Here is a 19,289-nt window from a genome sequence, read left to right as displayed (position 1 = left end):
GGGTCAACCAAATGAGGAGTTGTCTTCTCGCATTGTTGCCTCACACAAGAAGTGAGACCGCCCCATCTTTACGAAGATAGAGTGTGACAACCACTTTCTCGAGCACACCCTCCTCTTTGACTTCCAGGTTTTTCAAAGATCAGTTAACGTAATGCTCAGGTATTACTATAGAAGAAGACTTGTTGTTGTTCGGGTTGCTGACTTCGTTACTATCCCATCGACTGCTGCAAGGCGACAGTACATCCGAGTGCAGGGGAAGAACTAACCAGGCGTTATTCCGATTCATTTCCACTATATCCGCAAATCAAAAAATTTATATCTCAGAGAATTTAGAGAAAAGCTGGAGACCATTGTACTGTCGCCTTGCAGCAGTCGATGGGATAAGGTAGTTAGAAAATGAAACTCAATTCAAAGTAAGTGGCAGTCAGTACTTTCTTTGCACAAAAGTTTAGTCTTCAGCTTATGAGAAAAACTTTATATGACCATGGAACGTTCCATTTGCCTTGAGAAGGCCAGTGTGATTAGAGGTCTCTTCTATGGCCGGCCTGATGCGGCCGATGTAGCGAATTACCGGTGCTCGATGGAACAGGTGCAAGTCCCTAGTGATAGGCTCAATCTCGCATTTTCAAAATTAGGAATTGTACAACAATGGTGACATGCGAGACCAAAAAAGCTTGAGGCCTTTTGCAAGTCATCATCATTCACACCAGACCAAGTACATTGCATCAGCTGCCAATTGGATTTGCTAGCGACAACTATAATTTTCTCTGTTTACGCTGTGGCGTGACTTTACTTAACAAGTTGCCTTCAGAAGAACCCATCCAAATGCGATTGGCGTTCTTCTTGTTGGCGCTTCCGTCCTTCAAGGAAAAGGGTTGCCAACGCCACCGCTATCACCAGCATTGCTCATCTCATTGAGGCTTGCAGGGAGTGATAGGAGGAGGGTATTGGTCGCTCTCTTCGTCAGAATTGCCAGTCCCATCATCGGCAGAAGTATCAGCGCTTTTCTTGTCGCCTGCTTCATCACGAATGTCTGTCTTATCGTTGGCGGAAGTACCAGTATTGTCCTCGTTGCCTCCTTCGCCTGACTTGAGCTTGCCTGCCTTCGAGGAAGGAGAAGGGCTTTCCTCAGGAATAGTGTCGCTGCCAGTTCTCCCATGTTCGTTGTACCTCCCACTGACATGACGATAGTTGGAATTTTGAAGGTTGCCCTTGGCGTCACGGTCGAAGGCAAATTCTTCTATTTTCTCCCTCTTTGCAGCCTGCTCTTGCGTTTCGGACGGCCTCTCTGTGTCTCCAGCGGCAAAATCCATTACATCTTTGTAGTGGGCCCTGTTGGGATTGATTCGCTTTCTGTCATCGTCGCCGCCGCCGCCGTCATCACCGCCGCTGTTGTTGCTCAAGCCCGGGGCTGAGGTAGGGTTCGAGGTTGAGGTCTGGGCCTGAGATTTCATAGTGAAAATGGTATTGCTGAGCGGAGACTGAAGCTTTGATGGTAAGGTACGAGGTAGTGGCAGTGTGTGGAGTGGATTGTGAACGAGGAGTACGTGTCGAAGTTTTCCCATGTTTGGCGAGGAAGTCATCCTTTTATATCAGTATCTAGTCTCTGCGTCTGCTGTGTCCCCGATGTGGAACACATATTCTAGTCTAAAGCATGGAAGTTGAACGCCATACTAAGTTCATTCTTGAAAGACTTGCGAGTGAGTCTTGTAATCGCTCCTTTACCTCTTGGACAGAGTTGCTGTCATGAGCGCCACATACCGTCCACTAGATTGGACTCGTGTTGCTAGTTTCCTCAATACTAGAATTATGTACAACCACACCTCAACAGGGGGGCATTTGACAAACTTCACATGCAACGAATATTCAGCTTAAAGTAGTGGGTAGATACGTAGACTATTCTCTTTTAGCTGTGTGCAAACTCTGTTTGCCACAGCCGTGATTGGACGCAGCGAGTCCATCATTCCTAAGTGGTTGCAACACGACTTTCTTCCTTTATCTTTCTAAACGTGATTGCTTTTGCGTAAATGACTGAATAGCTTCTTCATTGTTCACTGTAACACATACGCAATTGAACAGCGCAAGAGGGTTGCTTTGTAAACAATCGGGGGATGGTCACATAAATGCTTTAACATCTTTGAACATAACTCACGGTCCTAGCTGGCATAGTGCATGCTACACGACCTGGCTCCTTCTGAACACGGGTCATTGAATCATCATTTCATCTTGGCCGATTTCTTTGGATGCAAAAATAACGCTGCATGAATCACGTGGTCATGTTTGCCATGTCAAAGGAGAGTGTTCATACATGGACAGGCCTAGACAAGTATACGGTACACCACGTGACAGGAATCGTACTACTTCAAACTTTGTCTTCACCCAGGACCAGGTCTCAACTCTCGAATGTGGAACCGTTTGCAGGCTCGTGGACTCTCCTCACTTGAACCAGCAGAAAAGGGGATCATTTGGTCCGCATCGAAGTGCAATCGTCGGCAGGTACGTTCACTCGTGATATTATAAACAAGGAAACCGGATGACTCAAATCCTCTTCTACGAAATTATGTTCATTTTGACCATGCTGGGTGTCTTGGTATGCCTCCGGTGTTATGTTTTATGTACCTGCTCCAACGACCTAGGCAATTCTGAAACCATGCTTTCACTTGAAATCATCGACATTTCGAACTCCATCCAACGTTCCACTCTCGCCAAGATCAGTTATGTGTTGTGCCATAAGCTACCTTCCTAAAGATTTCAAGGTCACTGTGGTCATTTGCTAAAAGTTCGCGCAGTATGAGTAGAGTTTGCATGGCAAAGCAGCCTTGAGGGCACATGCGTACATCCTTATCTACCATTGACAGTGTAATCAGAAGTCTTTCCGTAAGGCGTTCCTCTGTAGCTTCTGTACCCGTCCTTCTTATGCTGCGTATGTGTTATATTACTATGCCCCCCTTCGACAAGATGGCATTTGTAAGTACGTCATAGCTGCTGACACATGTGAGGAAGACTCACTCATGCCCAGGTTAACACGACTCGGACACCTGTGAGACAAGCCATCACGATTGGATGGCGTAAATTTGAACATAAAAGTGATATTTCACCCAAGAAGACGCACGTGAGCACAATTATTTGAGGTCAATGTCACAGTTCTGTATCTGAAGATGGCTGCGCCGCCATATCTCTCTTAAACAATTCATGGCCAGGGAAATCAACTCTTGGCCTGGAGTTTTCAAAGTTTCGAAATTAGGTACATTAAATAAGCGAAGATAAAGTTCTTTCGGGTTCTCTCTTTGGTATTTACCAGTCTTATCTTATTCATCCTCTCCTGAGATCTTGGTCTTCACTGGTGATAGCTTTATCAGATAAGGCAAGCCAGCAGCCCGGCGATGAGAGCTGCTAAGCTGACGCCCTGAGCAGCAGCACCTGCCGTTGGGACCGTGCTCGGTGCCATGGTCGAAGTCATGGTAGCACCCGTCATCGTTGAGGTCATGGTAGCGTTCATGCCTCCCGTCGCAGTGGCATTCTTCGGGGCCATGGCGGGCTGGTAGCTAGCGCAGGTAGAGTTGGTAGAGATGGGGCAGCTGTCTTGAATGCAAATAGCCTGCAGTTGAGGACCCTGCTCTGGGATGGCCGTGGCAGGCGGGCTGCAGCGCATGCCAAAGAGTTGGTTCAAAGCCATACCGACTGCCTTGAGGTCGTCCTGGGCGACACCAAAAGAGGCAGCAGCCATGGCAACCTGGGTAATGAAATAGCCAAGCTCATTTTGGTCCAAGTCCATGAACTTGTGTACCTCGTACATGGAAGCAAAGCCGCTGTACTTGGGGAACCCGGCCATGCCGTATTGAGAGCAGCCGAGAAGGGCACCGAAGAATTGGTACAAGTGAGTCAAGAGGAAGCTGAGTGAAAGCTCACGTTAGCATTCTTCGGGTGATTAACAGACTTGAGTGGGTTAAACTCACTATTGCTTGGATGTGTCGTCATTGGCAGGCATGTTTTTCATCAACGGGGCAGCACCGCCTCCATCGAGGAAGTTGACTGACACACCGGAACTGCCGCCCCGGTTCGATGAAGCCAAGTCTCCGTTGAAGTAAGGAAGGAGGTTGACCTCAGCGCCGTTGTACATGCCAGGTGCCAGGATACCATCGACCTTTATTCCGACATTCGGCATCGTATCTGATTATACTCGTGTGAGCGGCAGGGACCTTGAGACACAACAGCGGTGTGACTTACAATTTCCAATAACAACAGTGTTGACCAAGAGCGTAAGGAGCGTGTATTGGTTCGCGCCAGTGTTGTTCTTCAACAGCGCCGTTGTGTAGTAGTCGCAGATGGGAGTGTCGGCAGGGCGCTGGGCAATGACGCCTGTGGCAATAGCCAGAGCAAGTGCGATATTTTTGCAGTACATGTTGATTAGCTGATACAGCCCGATTGTCGACTTGGTGATGCAAGGTATCAGAAAGAATTTGGCGAGTATTTCCAACGCTCATCAAAGAAGAGCAATGTCCAGCTTATAAGTGCGACGTGGGCAGGGCTGGAAGCGCAGCCGACTTCCATCATCGTCATCCATAGGTAGCATTGGTGCCGTTTCAATCACTTGTCTCTCAACAATGTCAGTCAAATGACACCAGTCGGGAAATGATGGTCTCGTCAAGCCTTGGCACTAGTTGTGACCAAGAGTTTAAAGCTAGTAGACTGCCAGGCACTAGCGCCGGGCCAGCCCAGATCCGGGGAGAACAATGTCCACGTCGGGATAGCAGCTTACATCTACGGAATTAAGTCTTTTCTTATTGGATGGCTGAAGCCGTTAAAGCCCCGGATTCTAGCTGTCCGGATAGTCTAAGCCAACGATCCGAATCCCGAGGGCCGGGAGCGTCAAGGAAGCCGCCAGACCGTTGTCTTACCCAGTGTTCCACGTTACTGGGATCCCTACGTGGCATGTCAACAAAGGCAATGATCTGATGAACACGTCCCATCAAAGTTTCCATATTCTCCATCGTAACAAAGCTGACCTTCGGATCAGTTCGTTCCCGGTACCTGTTTCCCCAGTTGATCAGCAGAAACCTATCTAGTTGGGCAGGAGACGGAGGAACCTTTATCTTCGACGGATAGATTGCGTCCCGACTTGAAGAATAGACCATTTCTCCTGAAGTACTATGTTCAGTTCTCTTGGAGAGTGCAACATGCTCTTCAAATCAGCCGTAACAGTCTGGTACGCATTCCTTAGCCCACGTTCGTTAGGCCACCCTTCAAATTCATCCACCCATAAGACGTCATTTCATCAATTCAGAGATGTTTGTGACCTATGATATCCTCACTCGGCATTTGAATTGACCAACAAGGATTTATTGTCAGACCGGTAGAGGGTTATCGGGTCGTACAAAATCTGGGATTCCAGCCGGCTTGAAGAATAACAAACTTCCACAGCTCTGCTAGCTTCTGTGAGCTCCTTCAAACCCCTCAATCGCAGCCTATCAATACTGTGGCCCAATCGACTTGCGCCTAGTTCATAGCACCGGAACCCCGAATAGTCAATAGGCGAGACTAGCTTGTCGTTAGGTACTCTACATGGGTAGGTCGGCACTTCTATGGATTTGTCACAACCACAGCCGGCTTCAACTTCGTTGGTATGCCTCCCCAGAGTGATTTCCTTCTACACAATCCACCTATGTTCTCAGAGTTGCGGCATTAGGGACAATCGAGCTACTAATACTTGGTTCAATGATCAGTGATGTGGTGCCGGCGTGGAGATCAACGAACACGGATTGACGTGCCCGATTTGCACTCTATCCACTTTAGAATAGAGTACGTGTAAGTGTTCCAGGTGTTTTTCACCTACAGAAACAGTAACATTCTTTCCCGATAGGGAAATGAATGAAGAAGATAACAAGAAGATCCCTCGTGATGAGGATCATCCATCGGTGAGCTAGCTCGTTTCGTGAAACGTTGCTCTGACTTACTGCAGTAGAGCGACTGAAATCTCGCGGTAATCGATTCCCTATCAAGGGTAGAGCGTCTAGGCATAGGTAACAGAATTGTAAGTTGTCTCGTTGCCTGCCTAAGGTACCTGTCGGAAGCTCATGAAGAGCCCCTGGAACACTTTTGCCTAGGACGCTGAGGACATTTGACGGCACGCGTGGAACGAAAGCAAAGGATCACCACGGTTCAAGAACGGATGAGACTCGGGTGAGAAAGTTGGGTGTATTTGTCCGACGACCAATTAGGTATACTGATCTCACGACGCGACTTGTGTCGTGGCGTTAGAGGTACGTGTAGCGACAAGACTATGCGGACGCTACGCATCCTGACGCCATGACAAGCGCCTTCCAGTAGCCAGATGGATTGGGACAAGTATCATATCCGGGGTAGGTGGAACGGCAGGCGTTGATAGTTACGCCTAGGCAAATCGCAATTCCAAAGATGATCCTAAAGATAGGAGACGCCGCAACAATAAGATTCCATTACTTAGCTGTCCAATCCTGGCACATTGTGCACTGCCAACGCGCGACTTGACTCTGTACCGAAGGTGCAGCGCACATTAATTATGGATCAGCTATCAAGACGGTCTCACTTGTTGAGCAGATAAAGCTGCCCAAGACTCCAAGTCAATAGGAAGGAACTACAGAAGACCTGCTTACTAGAAAAGAAGATTGTGAGCTTGCCTGCCTTGGGTACTGCACACAGCTTTGTAAAAGAGGTGTTCAAGTCCTCAAACCGGCATTTTCCAAGTTTTCAAGGACTCGCGGACAAAGATATCGGACTCAGGCACTGGGCCGACGAACTCTAAGCAAGAGGGGAGGTGATGTGGGGTTTGAAGAATGAATGATATAGATAAGGAGTCCTGATATGAATGAAATGAGACAAAGACAGAAAGGCAGAATGACCTGACTAGTGAAGCAAATCGTCCATCCACTCAATAACGGAAAGTGACGCCCGACCGGAGACTAATATCTGATTAAGTTCTTGAGGGCTCCCGACCTAGCCGATACGCCTTAGTCGTGCTGACTGCCTAGGCCAGGCTTGAACTTGAGTCATTGAATCTACTAATACAGACTAATATCTTTGATACTTTGAAATAACATGAGGAACTAGACCACGGCCTGCTCAATCGGTATTTCTGATGGCCGCCAGCACTGAATGATGGAAGATGTGAAGTATCCACGGCATGGTTTATACCCTTAACGTTTGCAAAAATCGAATCATGCTATTTGACACCCGAGAGCCATACGGAGAACAAATTTGCGGCAAAGAAAAGCAATCTGCGACATCCCCATATGAAAAGACAACACCGACAAGCAACAAAGGAACGAGGGTGGAAGCTTGGATTCGGGGACGGGTTTGGGTGAAGTTTGCCGATGAGTAAGGTAAGCGTAACGGCTGTGGCGCGGTTGAGGCAATAAATAGCAGTCTGATTTCTGTAGACGATGACTGTCCGAGGACCTGTTCCGCAGAACAAACAGCCGAACTGGGTCTTGACAGTATTAGTTGATGTCGAGATGCAAGTGAAATTGCAAAGGGTTGGTGGATGAGTTTGTGGGTTGTCTTCCAGTCGGGGGATGGCCGACCTGTTGAGCGGAGGGTCAAGTCCGTGGCTGGAGATACAGTACGTACTGTGACTAAGGTAGAGACCAGACTAGGCCCAAAAGAATGACGGGCTTCTGAATAAAGTGGCGCAGATGATGCGATGTGCGATTTGGTGGATCTGATAGGAGCGCCACAAACGTTTGGACGAATTAAGCTTAGCGGATATCCTGGCCAGCCAAGGGTACGTATCTCGCCATCCACCCTTGTGTCCACGTGATATCAGATGAGCACGGAGGCTCGGCAGCGGGTCTTTTGGCCCCCTGCAGACCTCCTGGACTCTTGGAGCAATTCCCGCATTTCTCGGTTTTCCGTCTCATTTCTGCCCTCATTTTGTCTGCCCACCCTGTGTATCCGTAGAATGCTGATGGGGGACATCACCACTACCTTACTCCCTACACCAAACTCGTTGAGCCCCCCCCCAAATACTTCGATTTCCATGCCCGATTCATCTCTGATTCTTTGGAGACACTGCTGCCCACCTTCCGAACAGAGCCAAGAGGTCCTTGCGTCGACACGGCGATTTTCAACCCACAATGTCCACTCTGTCGATTAGCTCCCCCCCCTGAGAACCCCGGGCGAATATGCGGATATTGGGCTTCTCTCTACCGAGTACGGAGTACGGAGGGAAGACCTTGTCACTGACTCTGAGGAACGTCGAACATTATATAATAGGTAACCACATTGACAGGGCATCGCACCCAGCACTGAGGAATGAAGAGCCACTGGCAAGTTTCAAATGGCTCACTGTGCCATTCGGCTCATTGTCGCCGCCGGAACCTTGCGAAAGCGAGATGGGTTCTGTCTCCGTACGTTTAAAATCTCAAAATCAACAATCTCACGTACCAAGCATGGATTTCGCGTCTTGCCAACCTCATATACGAGCTCCCTCGCCGGTCTACCGCCTCGTCAATCTCTTAAGCTTCATGCGGAGTTAAATGTTTGCGGAACTCAATATTGCTCAAAGCTAAGCAGCAATCATGACCTGAGGTCAAGTCTCCGCAATTCATCTGCCGTCTCTGCAGCACCGAGTCAAGAGCTTACTACGTAGCTGCACGTTGTGCCGGTGCGAATCTGGGGTAGACCGTAGAATGCCCCGAGATTCCGGGACTTACAGCGCCTTGCCCGCCGCTGGTTCGTCTGGTCTTTTGCTTTCATGTGCATGGCGAACGCTAAAGTAGGCAACAGGTCTGCCGTTCGTCTGAACATTCTTCCTCATTCCTGGCTCACTCGGGCATATTGCAGCGGACTGCCCCCGGCAATGTCTCCTTTTGTCCTGCGGACCAATTTCACCGTCAGCCCTTCATCTCCTCAACTGTTCATCCCCTCACCTTGACAATAAAGATGACCGAGGGGACAATCCGCCGACAGCCCGTCAGAGGAGCACTTCCTGCGTTCTCCAAACAACGGCAGGGTGTTAGCACCAAAGTAAAGTACCTTAAGCTAAAGTCCCCTCGGTTGAATTGTCTGCCTTTAGCTTCTCGCAAGCTTCCTTGAGCTTTGGAGTGGTTATGAACTTCCCCGCAATCATCACACTCTCCGTGCCATCATTGTTGCGAGCGCGAGCAGCTAGGAGTCGCAAATGCCACTGTAACCTCGAATGCTTATTTCCCAGATCCGCCGTCCAATCGAGCAAAGATCAGAGACAACGTTCTTATGTAAATCCTACGGCACACGGCTGCAGCGGGTTCCTGCCAAGTCGTCCCCAATTCCCATCAATCATGCCTTTTCCCTGCTCTTCCTCCACCCGTCCGGAGCGGGACTTGGGCAAACCCTGGTTTCTCGAGCCCTGTCCCTCACCCTTTCCGCTTCACCCTTCGTGATCTATCTCGCGCAGCCACGGCGAGGAAGCCCTGGTCGCCGGCCCATGAAACAATCATTCCGCCAATCAACAAGCTGTTGCAATTTATCACGAGCCCTTGCAAGAGGTAACCTCTCCGGCGGACGCCCGCTCTTGGAAGTTGGAATCCCGCGAAAGAGACCAAGGGGCCTTCAGCACTGAGCATGGCGAGGAATTGTCCCGGCCTCCCAAGATGTGCGCTGGCCGGGTGCCAAGCGCCAAGTCCAGACGAACTGTTCTTGACTTTATAACAAAGTCGATCACCCTCGTTCTAGAAACCCAGGAGGAGGAGGCTCTCTTGTCCTATGACTGCTTGACCTTATTCCAACTTCGCCCTCTCACTCTCTCTAGTTCGCCAGGCAAGGGCAGCCCCTTTACAGCCAAAATGGCGTTGAACACTCTTCTTCAGGTCTTCTTCTTCACCATCCTTTCCTTCGCCTCCTCTGCTTTGGCCGCCTTCGGCGTTACCACCTCGGGTAGCAACTTCGTTGTCGATGCCGGCTCATCCAACACTCTCGTCTTCCAAGTTTCCAAGTCCAGCTGTGACATCAACTCCATCAAGTACCGTGGCAACGAGCTCCAGTATGCCAGCAAGGGCAGCCACATCAGCTCTGGTCTCGGAACCGCCACCGTCGAGGCCACCACTATCACGGCCAGCACCGGTAAGGTCATCAAGGTGACCTGCACCACCTCGACTCTTACACACTACCTCATTGTCAAGGAGGGTGAGGCCAACATTTACATGGCGACCTACATCACCGCAGAGCCAGACATTGGTGAGCTCCGCTGGATCTCGCGTCTGAACAAGGACACCCTCCCCAGCGAATACCCCTTCGGCGTTGTTTCCACCACCGCCGGCTCTAGCTCCACCGTCGAGGGCTCCGATGTCTTCGTCGTCAGCGGCCAGACCCGATCCAAGTTCTACTCCAGCGAGCGCTTCATCGATGACAAGGTCCGCTGTGTCTACGGTACCAGCCCCGAGGAAATCCACGTCTGCGTCTCCGTCGAGCCCAAGACTGGTTTCGAGCTCTCCTCCGGCGGCCCCTTCTTCCGCGACATCAACACCAACAACGCTGGTGACTCTACCAACCTGTACAACTACATGAACAGCAACCACGCCCAGACCGAGGCCTACCGTATGGGTCTGCACGGCCCTTACGTCCAGTCCTTCTCCCGCTCCGGCATCCCCAAGAACACCGACTTCAACTACGACTTCTTCAGCGAGCTCAGCCTCAAGGGTTACGTCGCTGCCTCTGGCCGCGGCACCGTCTCCGGCACCGCCTCCGGCATCACCGGCAGCTTCCAGCGTGTTGTCCACTGGTACAACGCCAACGCCCAGTACTGGACCTACGCCTCGTCCACCGGCGCCTTTACCTCCCCTCTGATGAAGCCCGGCACCTACACCATGGTCCTCTACCAGACCGAGTTCAAGGTGGCCACCAGCTCCGTCACCGTCTCCGCTGGAAAGACTACCACTGCCAACATCGCCAGCACCCTCGCTGCCCGCACCACCCTTTGGAAGATTGGCGAGTACGACGGCCAGCCTACCGGCTTCCGCAACGCCGACAAGCAGCTCCGCATGCACCCCTCTGACAGCCGCATGAGCAGCTGGGGTCCTCTCACCTACACCGTCGGCACATCTGCCGTCAGCGACTTCCCCATGGCAATCTTCACCGCCGTCAACAACCCCGTCACCATCAAGTTCAACCTCGCTTCCGCCCCTGGCGCTGCCACCCTCCGCATCGCCACCACCCTTGCCTTTGCCAGTGGCCGCCCCCAGGCCAAGGTGAACAGCTGGACCGGCCCGGCCCCTGCTGCGCCCACCAAGATTGACTCTCGTGGCGTTACTCGTGGTGCGTACCGCGGCCTCGGCGAGGTCTACGACGTCAGCATCCCTGCCGGCACCCTCGTTTCAGGAGCCAATACCATCACCATCAATGTCATCTCCGGCAGCAGTGGTGACACTTACCTGAGCCCCAGTGTCGTAAGTTCTGACTAGAGATCATTTGAATTATAAGTATCTATGCTAACTCATGTCCTAGATCTTCGACACCGTTGAGCTCTTCCAGTAAACGCATGCTGGTTCACATCCGGTATTAAATGCCTACATGTTCCTGCTCGAGATACAGCAGAGTAGGCATTGCATCTGAGATGGAGTTGAGATGCGTAAACAAACACTTCCTTTGAGTCTTCACTGTATATATTGGACCTGTGGTCAACAGCACATATGCTTTCATCGTACATAATTCTGCGAATAGCAGTCTACATACCCGGGTGAGGTGGCCTGCCATCTCACTAGTCAAGATAACTATTCTATCGTCTTGCCATGCATTGAGAGCCTTCATTGCGTCTCCGAGGTGACACAGCAAAGAATACAACAAGCCCAACGCTCCGATATTTCCGTTACCATTCGCGTAGGCGCGGGAATCATCCTCTTTTGACCCTCCACGCCTTTGTACATGCATTGCAATCGAGATGCTTGTTGGGGCGACCAAGTGAGCGAGTAGTAATGCAGTATCGTACAATTGCTCGACTTCCTTCACTCGTTTTCATTTATTGGCTATCCGTGGCCGCTGCTTCGCTTGATGTAATAGGCTGTCGAGGTCTGATTGCATGAGGTCGTTGTAAGTCGTGCGGGGAGTGCCGGTTCTTTGGCTCAATTGTGTCCAGGAAGATGACTCGACCATGAAACGATCGACACTATAGGGAGCGGCACGGGAAGATCTGTCGATATTGCATTGTCAGTGCGGTTGCTCAAAGGCAGAAAATTGATATGTTTCATACCCGGTGGGATACTCTACTAGGCTCTGGCTTGAGCTGGCTTTAGAGTGTGACATATTCGTTAGACTATTTTCCTTGAGAGTTTCAAGGTTTGCGCTCGGTTCGGATCGACTCTGGGGTAGCGGTCGGCCAATTTTGGGGAGAAAAGTACAGGTCTCGGTTTGGTCACGATGCAATTGGCTTTGGTGGTTAGGTTGAAAATTATCCGCAGTTGGATTTCGCGATTACGCCTTCCTATCGCTTGCGAATTGAAGGACCAATGTTGCCCTCATTACCATTATGACCTTCACCTTACCATCCCGCTCTTATAATAACACCATGATGAATTCGTGAGGCTCAATTGCAGGCTCAATTCCATCCCTAAAGACCAAGAAAGGGTCGAAGGAGGTTGAATTAGCATCTTCTCGACATTGGCTCCGCTTCTGACATTGAGTAGACGATACACTCCGCCTGCGCAATGGACCAGTTGTTGCCATTATCCAATGGCAGGGCAAATTCGAAGGACCGGCGGCCGGCCTGCGACGGGGCAACCAGAGAACCCTGGCCGATCTAATCTCAACTGAAGCTGGAACGCTTCAGGTCCAGACGATTGTCGACATCCACCAAGTCGCGATGGCGTGCATTAATGGAGTCGCAATGTTGGACAGACGCGATCCTCATAGGGCTGATTGCCAGTTCTGGCAGTCGAACAGGCGCACTGACGGTGCCAGTGCTGGGATATATCGGACGCCTGGGTCGGCGCCCTGAGACGAAGCATGCTGGTCTCGTTCATGGCTGTTAGGGAAATACCACGTTCCGTTGGACCGTTATGAGCGAGACTAGGTTTTTTATGAGTATATCCCTAACAGGCCACACTGGCAGAAACATTGTTTCTGCCTGCCCGCCACTGTCAGAGAAGCAGAACGGCACCGGCCACAAGCAAATCAGAGGTCCAGTTCTTCTAAAGGGGGTATGCTGGCCTGCAGCAAGCTGCGCGCCAGAAATAGGGGAGGCATCCTCGTCCGTCACGCCCGCATTGTCCAATGATAGAAACTTGTTTCTTGCGCCAACGACGGTCGTGGTCATGATCCAATCACAGCCTCCAGCTGAGCCCACCCTTGTTATGCTGAGATGGTTCGCATTCTAAATACTCCGCATAGTTTGGGGGGCTGAGTCTGGAGGCAACAGCATGACCGAGGGGGAATTACCCTTCTTCGAGTGTCGCATCCCAAGACTCGATTCCATTCGCTTTTCTGTCTTCTTTCATCACTCTCGTTAATCATTTTCAGTGCCTTGTTCTCATCGCCATCATAACGACAAGTGACGGACGGGTTTCGAGAAGGGATTTCTTGAGCAAGGGCAGCCGGAGAACTGAATGTCAAGGCCAACCCAGTAAATCGGGTACAAGTGTCATTCCGGGTTCAGCTTTCACTGAAGACGCGTCAGCATTTCAGAAGCAGCGACTTCGAGCAGATAAAAGAGTATCAGTCACGATGAGCGACGAGCAGTCGTTCACGGTCGAGATCCCCATCCGACCTCGGGAGCCACGTCACCGGGATTCAACCTTTGCCTCGCATGCCAAAATCGAGGAAGTAGTTCACTCACTACCATTTGAACACCACTTTCGCCTGTCGCAACCTGTGCACCACCAGCAAAAATGTCCCGAGGGCCTGAAGATCATCTCAGGTGTCTATGGGAAGACATTTCGTGACCGGTCGCCGACCTCATCGACCATGAGCTCGACTCATGTCCCCGACTCAGCGACGACCTGTTCAATGCCCATGTCCCCCACCTCATCGACCTTTACAAGGGCTACGACTCCTGATATTGATGGCCCTGAGCGCCTACCAACACCGTTTCTTGCGTCGCGGTCCGGTACGAGCGGACATCGTTACAGAGAATCATGCGACTCGGGATCGACGTTTGTGGACTCCATCATGGGCGAGAGGTTTCCGGCGTATCCGGAATCCATCGGCGCGGGTCACAAGGAGGATCCACTGCCGCGGATGGACATCATCGAGCCAGATGAAGACGAGCAAACTGACTTGCCTCACACGGCGGGCACCCCAAGGTAATTCTTGATCCGTGAGAGCGGTGCTATTCCACATGCGATGCTTATACCAAGGATAGGCCGCCGTCGCCGGACGAAACGCCCGAGTCACCCCGCGAAGAGCGGGTGCCACCCCGGCCCCTCAATGAAAGGATGAGCTTCGACTCCGGCTCCGATCGTCTCTCGCGTGCATGGGAACCCATCACCCCAACACCCATTGACTTCTCTAATGAAGAAGCCGATGCAGTTCTCGACTACGTCTTGCAAGTCACTTACGGCGTGGAGCTGGAAGAGGTTACCATGCCACCTGCCTTCCTCCGCCATTTCGTCTTCAGATTTATCCAAGACATTGGGAGATTTGCTTTCAATGGATTCCCCGCCGGAACACAGCTAACCCACACTCAATCCACGTCGTCTAATGGTTCTCTGCCTCTAGCTCGGAGATCAGGGTCAGGTCGAGGGTCCCAAAACGGCAAGCGCAAGAAGGGCGACACCGGCCGTGCAGATGGGGATGATGATGGCGATGACTTGACGGATGACGATGGAGACTCAAGCGTGCCGTTCAAGAGGGCCAGACAAACACCACGAGAGGCAGAGGGAGATCTTCGACTGAGCTGTCCGTTTCGTAAGAGGAATCCGCATAGGTTCAACGTGAGAGAGCACCATTCGTGTGCAATGACTTACTTCCCCAAGTTTGCCGAGCTGAGGTGAGTACCCGACACTTGGAAGCCCACGAGCTGTGCTCTAACGCTTGCTAGGCAACACATCGTCAAGCAACATAAGCGCAACGACCCTTCATCCTTCATGTGCGACCGCTGCAACCGAGACTTCCCCAGCAAGAAGGATCTCAGGGATCACCAGCGTCTACCAAAGGAGCAGATGTGTGACGTTTCCGACCACGACCCAGAGTCCGGCATCGACGGCCCTACAATGACGAAGCTTCTCAGTAGGAAGCGAGCCAGTGGCATGAGCACTGAGGTTCAATGGAAGGAGATCTGGAACCTATTGTTCCCTGACGACGATGACTACAGGGTTCAACCTTTCGGTATGCCATATACTCCCGCCCAACACAGTTTTTCCAACCCCAAGGTACTAACGCCGACTAGACTTCTGCCCCGTTATCGAGCATTTCGAGCTGCAGAACCAGTTCATGAACAGTCTGAAAGATGTTGAGGATAGCCTGCGAAACAAGGGCATGACTCCCCAAGCGCTGGAGACCATCGGGAACATCTATCGCAATCAGTTCATCCAGGTCATTGAACAGTGCATCGCCAACGCACAGAACATGCCCTATTCGAACCGAAGCAATCGAAAGAATGAGCCATCACCGTCCCGCCTCCTGGCCCCACGCCACTTGACTCGCACTGTCCCTCGTCCAGACTCGGGTGTAGACGTCGACGAGGGTTCGGAAGATAGCCAGTCTGTCGCCATCTTCCCTGGAGGCGGATTCGACGGGCAGGGTATGCTCGCCCACTCCGACAGTGTTCGAACAGTCAGAAGGGCGTCATCAACCCCGGAAGAGTTCAGAGGCTCTGCTCCGCCAAGGACGCTGCACCCCCTAATAGAACAGCTGCCCGCATCCGACTTTGGCCTCGGAGGCTCTCCCCCACTGCAGAAGCAGTCACATTCGCAGCAGCAATTGTCTCAGCAGCCGCCAATGTTCGACCAACAGGCGGAACTCATGCCAATGGCAAGTGGGATGACGCCGGAGATGGCCGCTCAACTCTGGGGCTACCATGATGGCACCATGGTGCCGACGTCAGGGCCATCACCCAGCAATATGAGCATGTATGCGCCAGTGATTGACGCCAACGGGCAGCCCCAATTCCTCGACTGGAACTCGGGACTGCAGGATCATAATGGGATGTACGACTTCTCGGGGTATGTGCCTCGATAGAGTGTATGCTTGTAAGGAGGGAAAGCCTCGTTGTAAAATTAATGTATGAATGATGGATACGCTATAAGAGGCCATGCGCCGCCATGACTTCAGATGAGGACCGCTGTTGAGGCAACAGCTGGCTGTAACATCGGTGGCGATACATAATCTTGAGGCCTCAGGTGGTTTACACCTGATTCAAAGAGTTATGTTTGAGATCGGCACCACGCTCAGGTCAGAATCAACAAGTAGATAATACTGTAGTGGACTTTTCGCTTTCATGATCACGGCGCATAGAGTGTGCGGCTATGCTCTACCTCCAAGAGCGGATATTGATCAGCTGAAGAGGGGCAGCTTCCCCATGGGTTGGTGGTCTCAACCGTCCCCAAATGTTCGTTGATTCAACCTATGCTCTCTATGTCAAACGAAATCACAGCACTTGTGCTGATTGGGACTATTCCTTAGGAAATTCACCGAGTACTCAAGCAGCACAAAACATTGTCTTTTGAATGGTAAAAGTAAGTTAGCGGGTGGTGCATGAAGGTGTCTTACATAATCACGAGATGATCCAACCTGTCTCGGCCAAGCGACCCCGCGATTCACCTTGGAATTGCATAATGTCTGAAGTAGCCGTCCAACTACATCTCCCCGCTTCCAATTGTGTTGAAACTACATTGAAGTTTGTCAGTAAAGGCCTTCCTCAATACTGACAAGCCATCGATAACAACTCCTTGCCGCAAGGCGCACCTTCGGCCTGCTGTGCCCACCCGCCGCTTACCCCTCTAACCGCGCCTCCAAAGTTTACGCCCATCGATATGGCCTGGCTTAGTGCTTCATTACGCGCTGGCGAGTCGCGTCTCTATTTTCTCTGCATCTTTTTCGGCATTGGCGCATCTGTCTGGGGGTAAGTTCGTCCTCCACTCCAACTAGCCGACTAAATATGGAGAGCCATCGAAGACACGGCATGTCGTTGGGTTTTGATAAGAGAACCGGGGCCTTAAGCCATCTGATGGTTCCAAGAGCTTAGCGGATCCTAATTACTCAATACAGATACAACATTGGCATACTGTCTTCAGTGATAGTCAGTTCAGGCTGGCGCGAAGCTCTACATCAGCCAACACGCGCTTTAATCGGAACCGTAGTCAGCATCTACTACACTGGAACCTTCTTCAGCTATCTCTGCATTTCCCATCCGATTACTGACTGGCTTGGTCGTCGGTATGCCGCCTTGTCGGGAACAGCTTTCGTTTGCCTTGGCGCCATACTGCAAGCCACAAGTGGTGGCAGTACAGCTCGCGGCACCATGCTCGCTGGAAGACTCATCAGTGGCGTTGGAGTTGCCGTCGTGTCTACTTCAGTGCCGTTATACCAAGCGTTAGACGTTCTAAGCTCATTTCAATGCGTAGGCGCTGATCGGTTTTCTAGTGAGATATCGCCAGCACATAAGCGCGGCCATTTTGTAACGTTGAACCACGTCGGCTTCATCGCTGGCATAGCGCTGGGTTTCTGGTAAACTAAGACAATGTTGCCTCCATCTGAGAAACCTCTAACAATGACAGGGTTGGATATTTCATGAGGTTTTGGTCCTCCGATGCAGGCCTTTTCTATGGCTGGAGATTGACTATCCTCTTGGAGATAATCCCCGCAATGATCTTTGGGCTTGGGTTGCCTTGGGTCCCCGAAACGTCAGTACTCCAATCCGAAGAAGACTGCTTGTACTAACACTGAAAAAGTCCCCGTTGGCTCGTCGAACATGGAAGGAAAGACCAGGCACGTTCAACCCTTCGCTGGCTCCGCGAGGGAAGTTTCGACGACGACGAAATTGAGCATGAATTCTCAGCCATCATCAAAAGCGTCGACGAGTACCATCAATCCGGCAGCAACTGGCTTTCTTTATTCCGACAAAAGCCACTGTTTAATCGTCTCTGGCGAGCGACCCTGCTACAATTCATGGCCTCAAGTTGTGGTGCTACTGCTATTAAATACTTCCTCCCATGGCTATTGGAGCAACATGGCATATTCTCGCATACTGCGTTGCTAATCAGCGCTACCGAATCAACGGTCAAGATAGGTTTCACGGTTCTCGAGATGTTTATCATTGATCGGTTTGGGCGGAGGAAATGCCTCGTTGCTGGCTGCATCATCATGGCTTTCTCACTGCTGGTAGGTGAAAGGTTACGGGAACCCGTGTGCAAGGGCTGCAATTGCTGACAAGCTTATCTCAGATCAATGGAGCCGTGCCTCTTCTAGACCCTCAGCGTGAAAGCCCAGCCACAGATATAATCTGCGTGGCCTTCATCTTTGTATATGTCATTGGCTTCTCTCTGGGATTTGGGCCAACGGCATGGGTATACAACACAGAGGTACCCCTCGATGATGCCCTCTTCCGTGCCTTGAGACAACCACTGATCTCGACATGACTATAGATCTTTCCCACCTCGGTACGAGCACGAGGCTTGAATTTCGCCTCCGCTGGTGCCTCTGTCGGTTCTTCTATCGTCACCATGGTGTGGTCCGCGGGCATCGGATATATGGGTAGTAACATCTACTTCATATTCATGGTCGTGAACATTATCTGCATTCCGGTATGAAAACCTCGGACTTATTGCCTATGAAATCCCTAAACGCTAATCAGTGCTATAGGCCATATATGCGTTCTTTCCCGAAACCAAGGGTCGGGAGCTGGAGGACATGGACGCGCTCTTCGGTGCCATTGAAACAAGACGGAGTGATTTCGATAGTAGGTCGAAGCCCCCTGTCTTCCATCACACTGATTTCCTGACCAATTGATAGATCTCTCTGAACATCTCTTGCAAGATGATGCTCCTTTCCGCGATTCCGTAGAATCGGCGACTGGTATAAACAGAGAGCAGGATCGTGATTAAACTCAGACAACGATCTTGTCCCCGGATGACGAGACACTGCCTATGGTCTTCCTTGTCATGCGAGTTTTGCATCAAGAAACGTTGATCACGAGACATTCATTCTTGGTCCATGCTCACTCAATTTCAATCAAGATAAATAAAATGCATATCAACTAGCCGCACCAGCTGGAACCTATGTGGCACTGTCGCAATCGTATCTCTTGTTTCAAGTATGCTGATGGGCTACTCCGTTGAAGGCTATATAATTGGGTACATCGTATGCCAGGTTAGGAATTCATCTTTTTATCCAGGCAGCCCCCTATG

The 19,289-nt window shown here is 51.1% G+C and overlaps 5 protein-coding genes across 5 annotated transcripts; 2 read left to right on the top strand and 3 right to left on the bottom strand.

Moving 5' to 3' along the window:
* Nucleotides 1–911: 911 nt before the first annotated feature.
* CABS01_06989 (uncharacterized protein) lies at nt 912–1,454 on the bottom strand (the record flags this gene model as incomplete). Its single annotated transcript, XM_060540354.1, has 1 exon — nt 912–1,454. The coding sequence occupies one exon, from the start codon at nt 1,452–1,454 to the stop codon at nt 912–914; it is 543 nt and encodes a 180-aa protein (XP_060403239.1).
* A 1,901-nt stretch (nt 1,455–3,355) lies between these two features.
* Nucleotides 3,356–4,402, bottom strand: CABS01_06988 (uncharacterized protein; the record flags this gene model as incomplete). The annotated part of the gene is made up of 3 exons (XM_060540353.1): nt 3,356–3,893; nt 3,957–4,170; nt 4,228–4,402. The coding sequence occupies 3 exons, from the start codon at nt 4,400–4,402 to the stop codon at nt 3,356–3,358; spliced, it is 927 nt and encodes a 308-aa protein (XP_060403238.1).
* A 5,398-nt stretch (nt 4,403–9,800) lies between these two features.
* Nucleotides 9,801–11,487, top strand: CABS01_06987 (rhamnogalacturonase; the record flags this gene model as incomplete). The annotated part of the gene is made up of 2 exons (XM_060540352.1): nt 9,801–11,399; nt 11,458–11,487. The coding sequence occupies 2 exons, from the start codon at nt 9,801–9,803 to the stop codon at nt 11,485–11,487; spliced, it is 1,629 nt and encodes a 542-aa protein (XP_060403237.1).
* Nucleotides 11,488–11,964: 477 nt separating this feature from the next.
* CABS01_06986 (uncharacterized protein) lies at nt 11,965–12,102 on the bottom strand (the record flags this gene model as incomplete). The annotated part of the gene is made up of 1 exon (XM_060540351.1): nt 11,965–12,102. One exon carries the CDS (start codon nt 12,100–12,102, stop codon nt 11,965–11,967), a length of 138 nt encoding a protein of 45 aa, XP_060403236.1.
* Nucleotides 12,103–13,668: 1,566 nt separating this feature from the next.
* On the top strand, nt 13,669–18,986 carry CABS01_06985 (uncharacterized protein; the record flags this gene model as incomplete). The annotated part of the gene is made up of 12 exons (XM_060540350.1): nt 13,669–14,246; nt 14,306–14,932; nt 14,984–15,270; nt 15,332–16,106; nt 17,152–17,475; nt 17,527–17,610; nt 17,661–17,786; nt 17,835–18,264; nt 18,327–18,464; nt 18,528–18,686; nt 18,745–18,841; nt 18,895–18,986. 12 exons carry the CDS (start codon nt 13,669–13,671, stop codon nt 18,984–18,986), a joined length of 3,717 nt encoding a protein of 1,238 aa, XP_060403235.1.
* Between the last annotated feature and the right edge of the window lie 303 nt (nt 18,987–19,289).

This window comes from Colletotrichum abscissum, assembly GCF_030869225.1.
Source record: "Colletotrichum abscissum strain IMI 504890 chromosome Unknown Scaffold_15.1, whole genome shotgun sequence".
In the NCBI taxonomy this organism is placed as follows: domain Eukaryota; kingdom Fungi; phylum Ascomycota; class Sordariomycetes; order Glomerellales; family Glomerellaceae; genus Colletotrichum; species Colletotrichum abscissum.
Note: the sequence above shows the minus strand (reverse complement) of the source record. Positions and strands in the feature narration are given on the sequence as shown.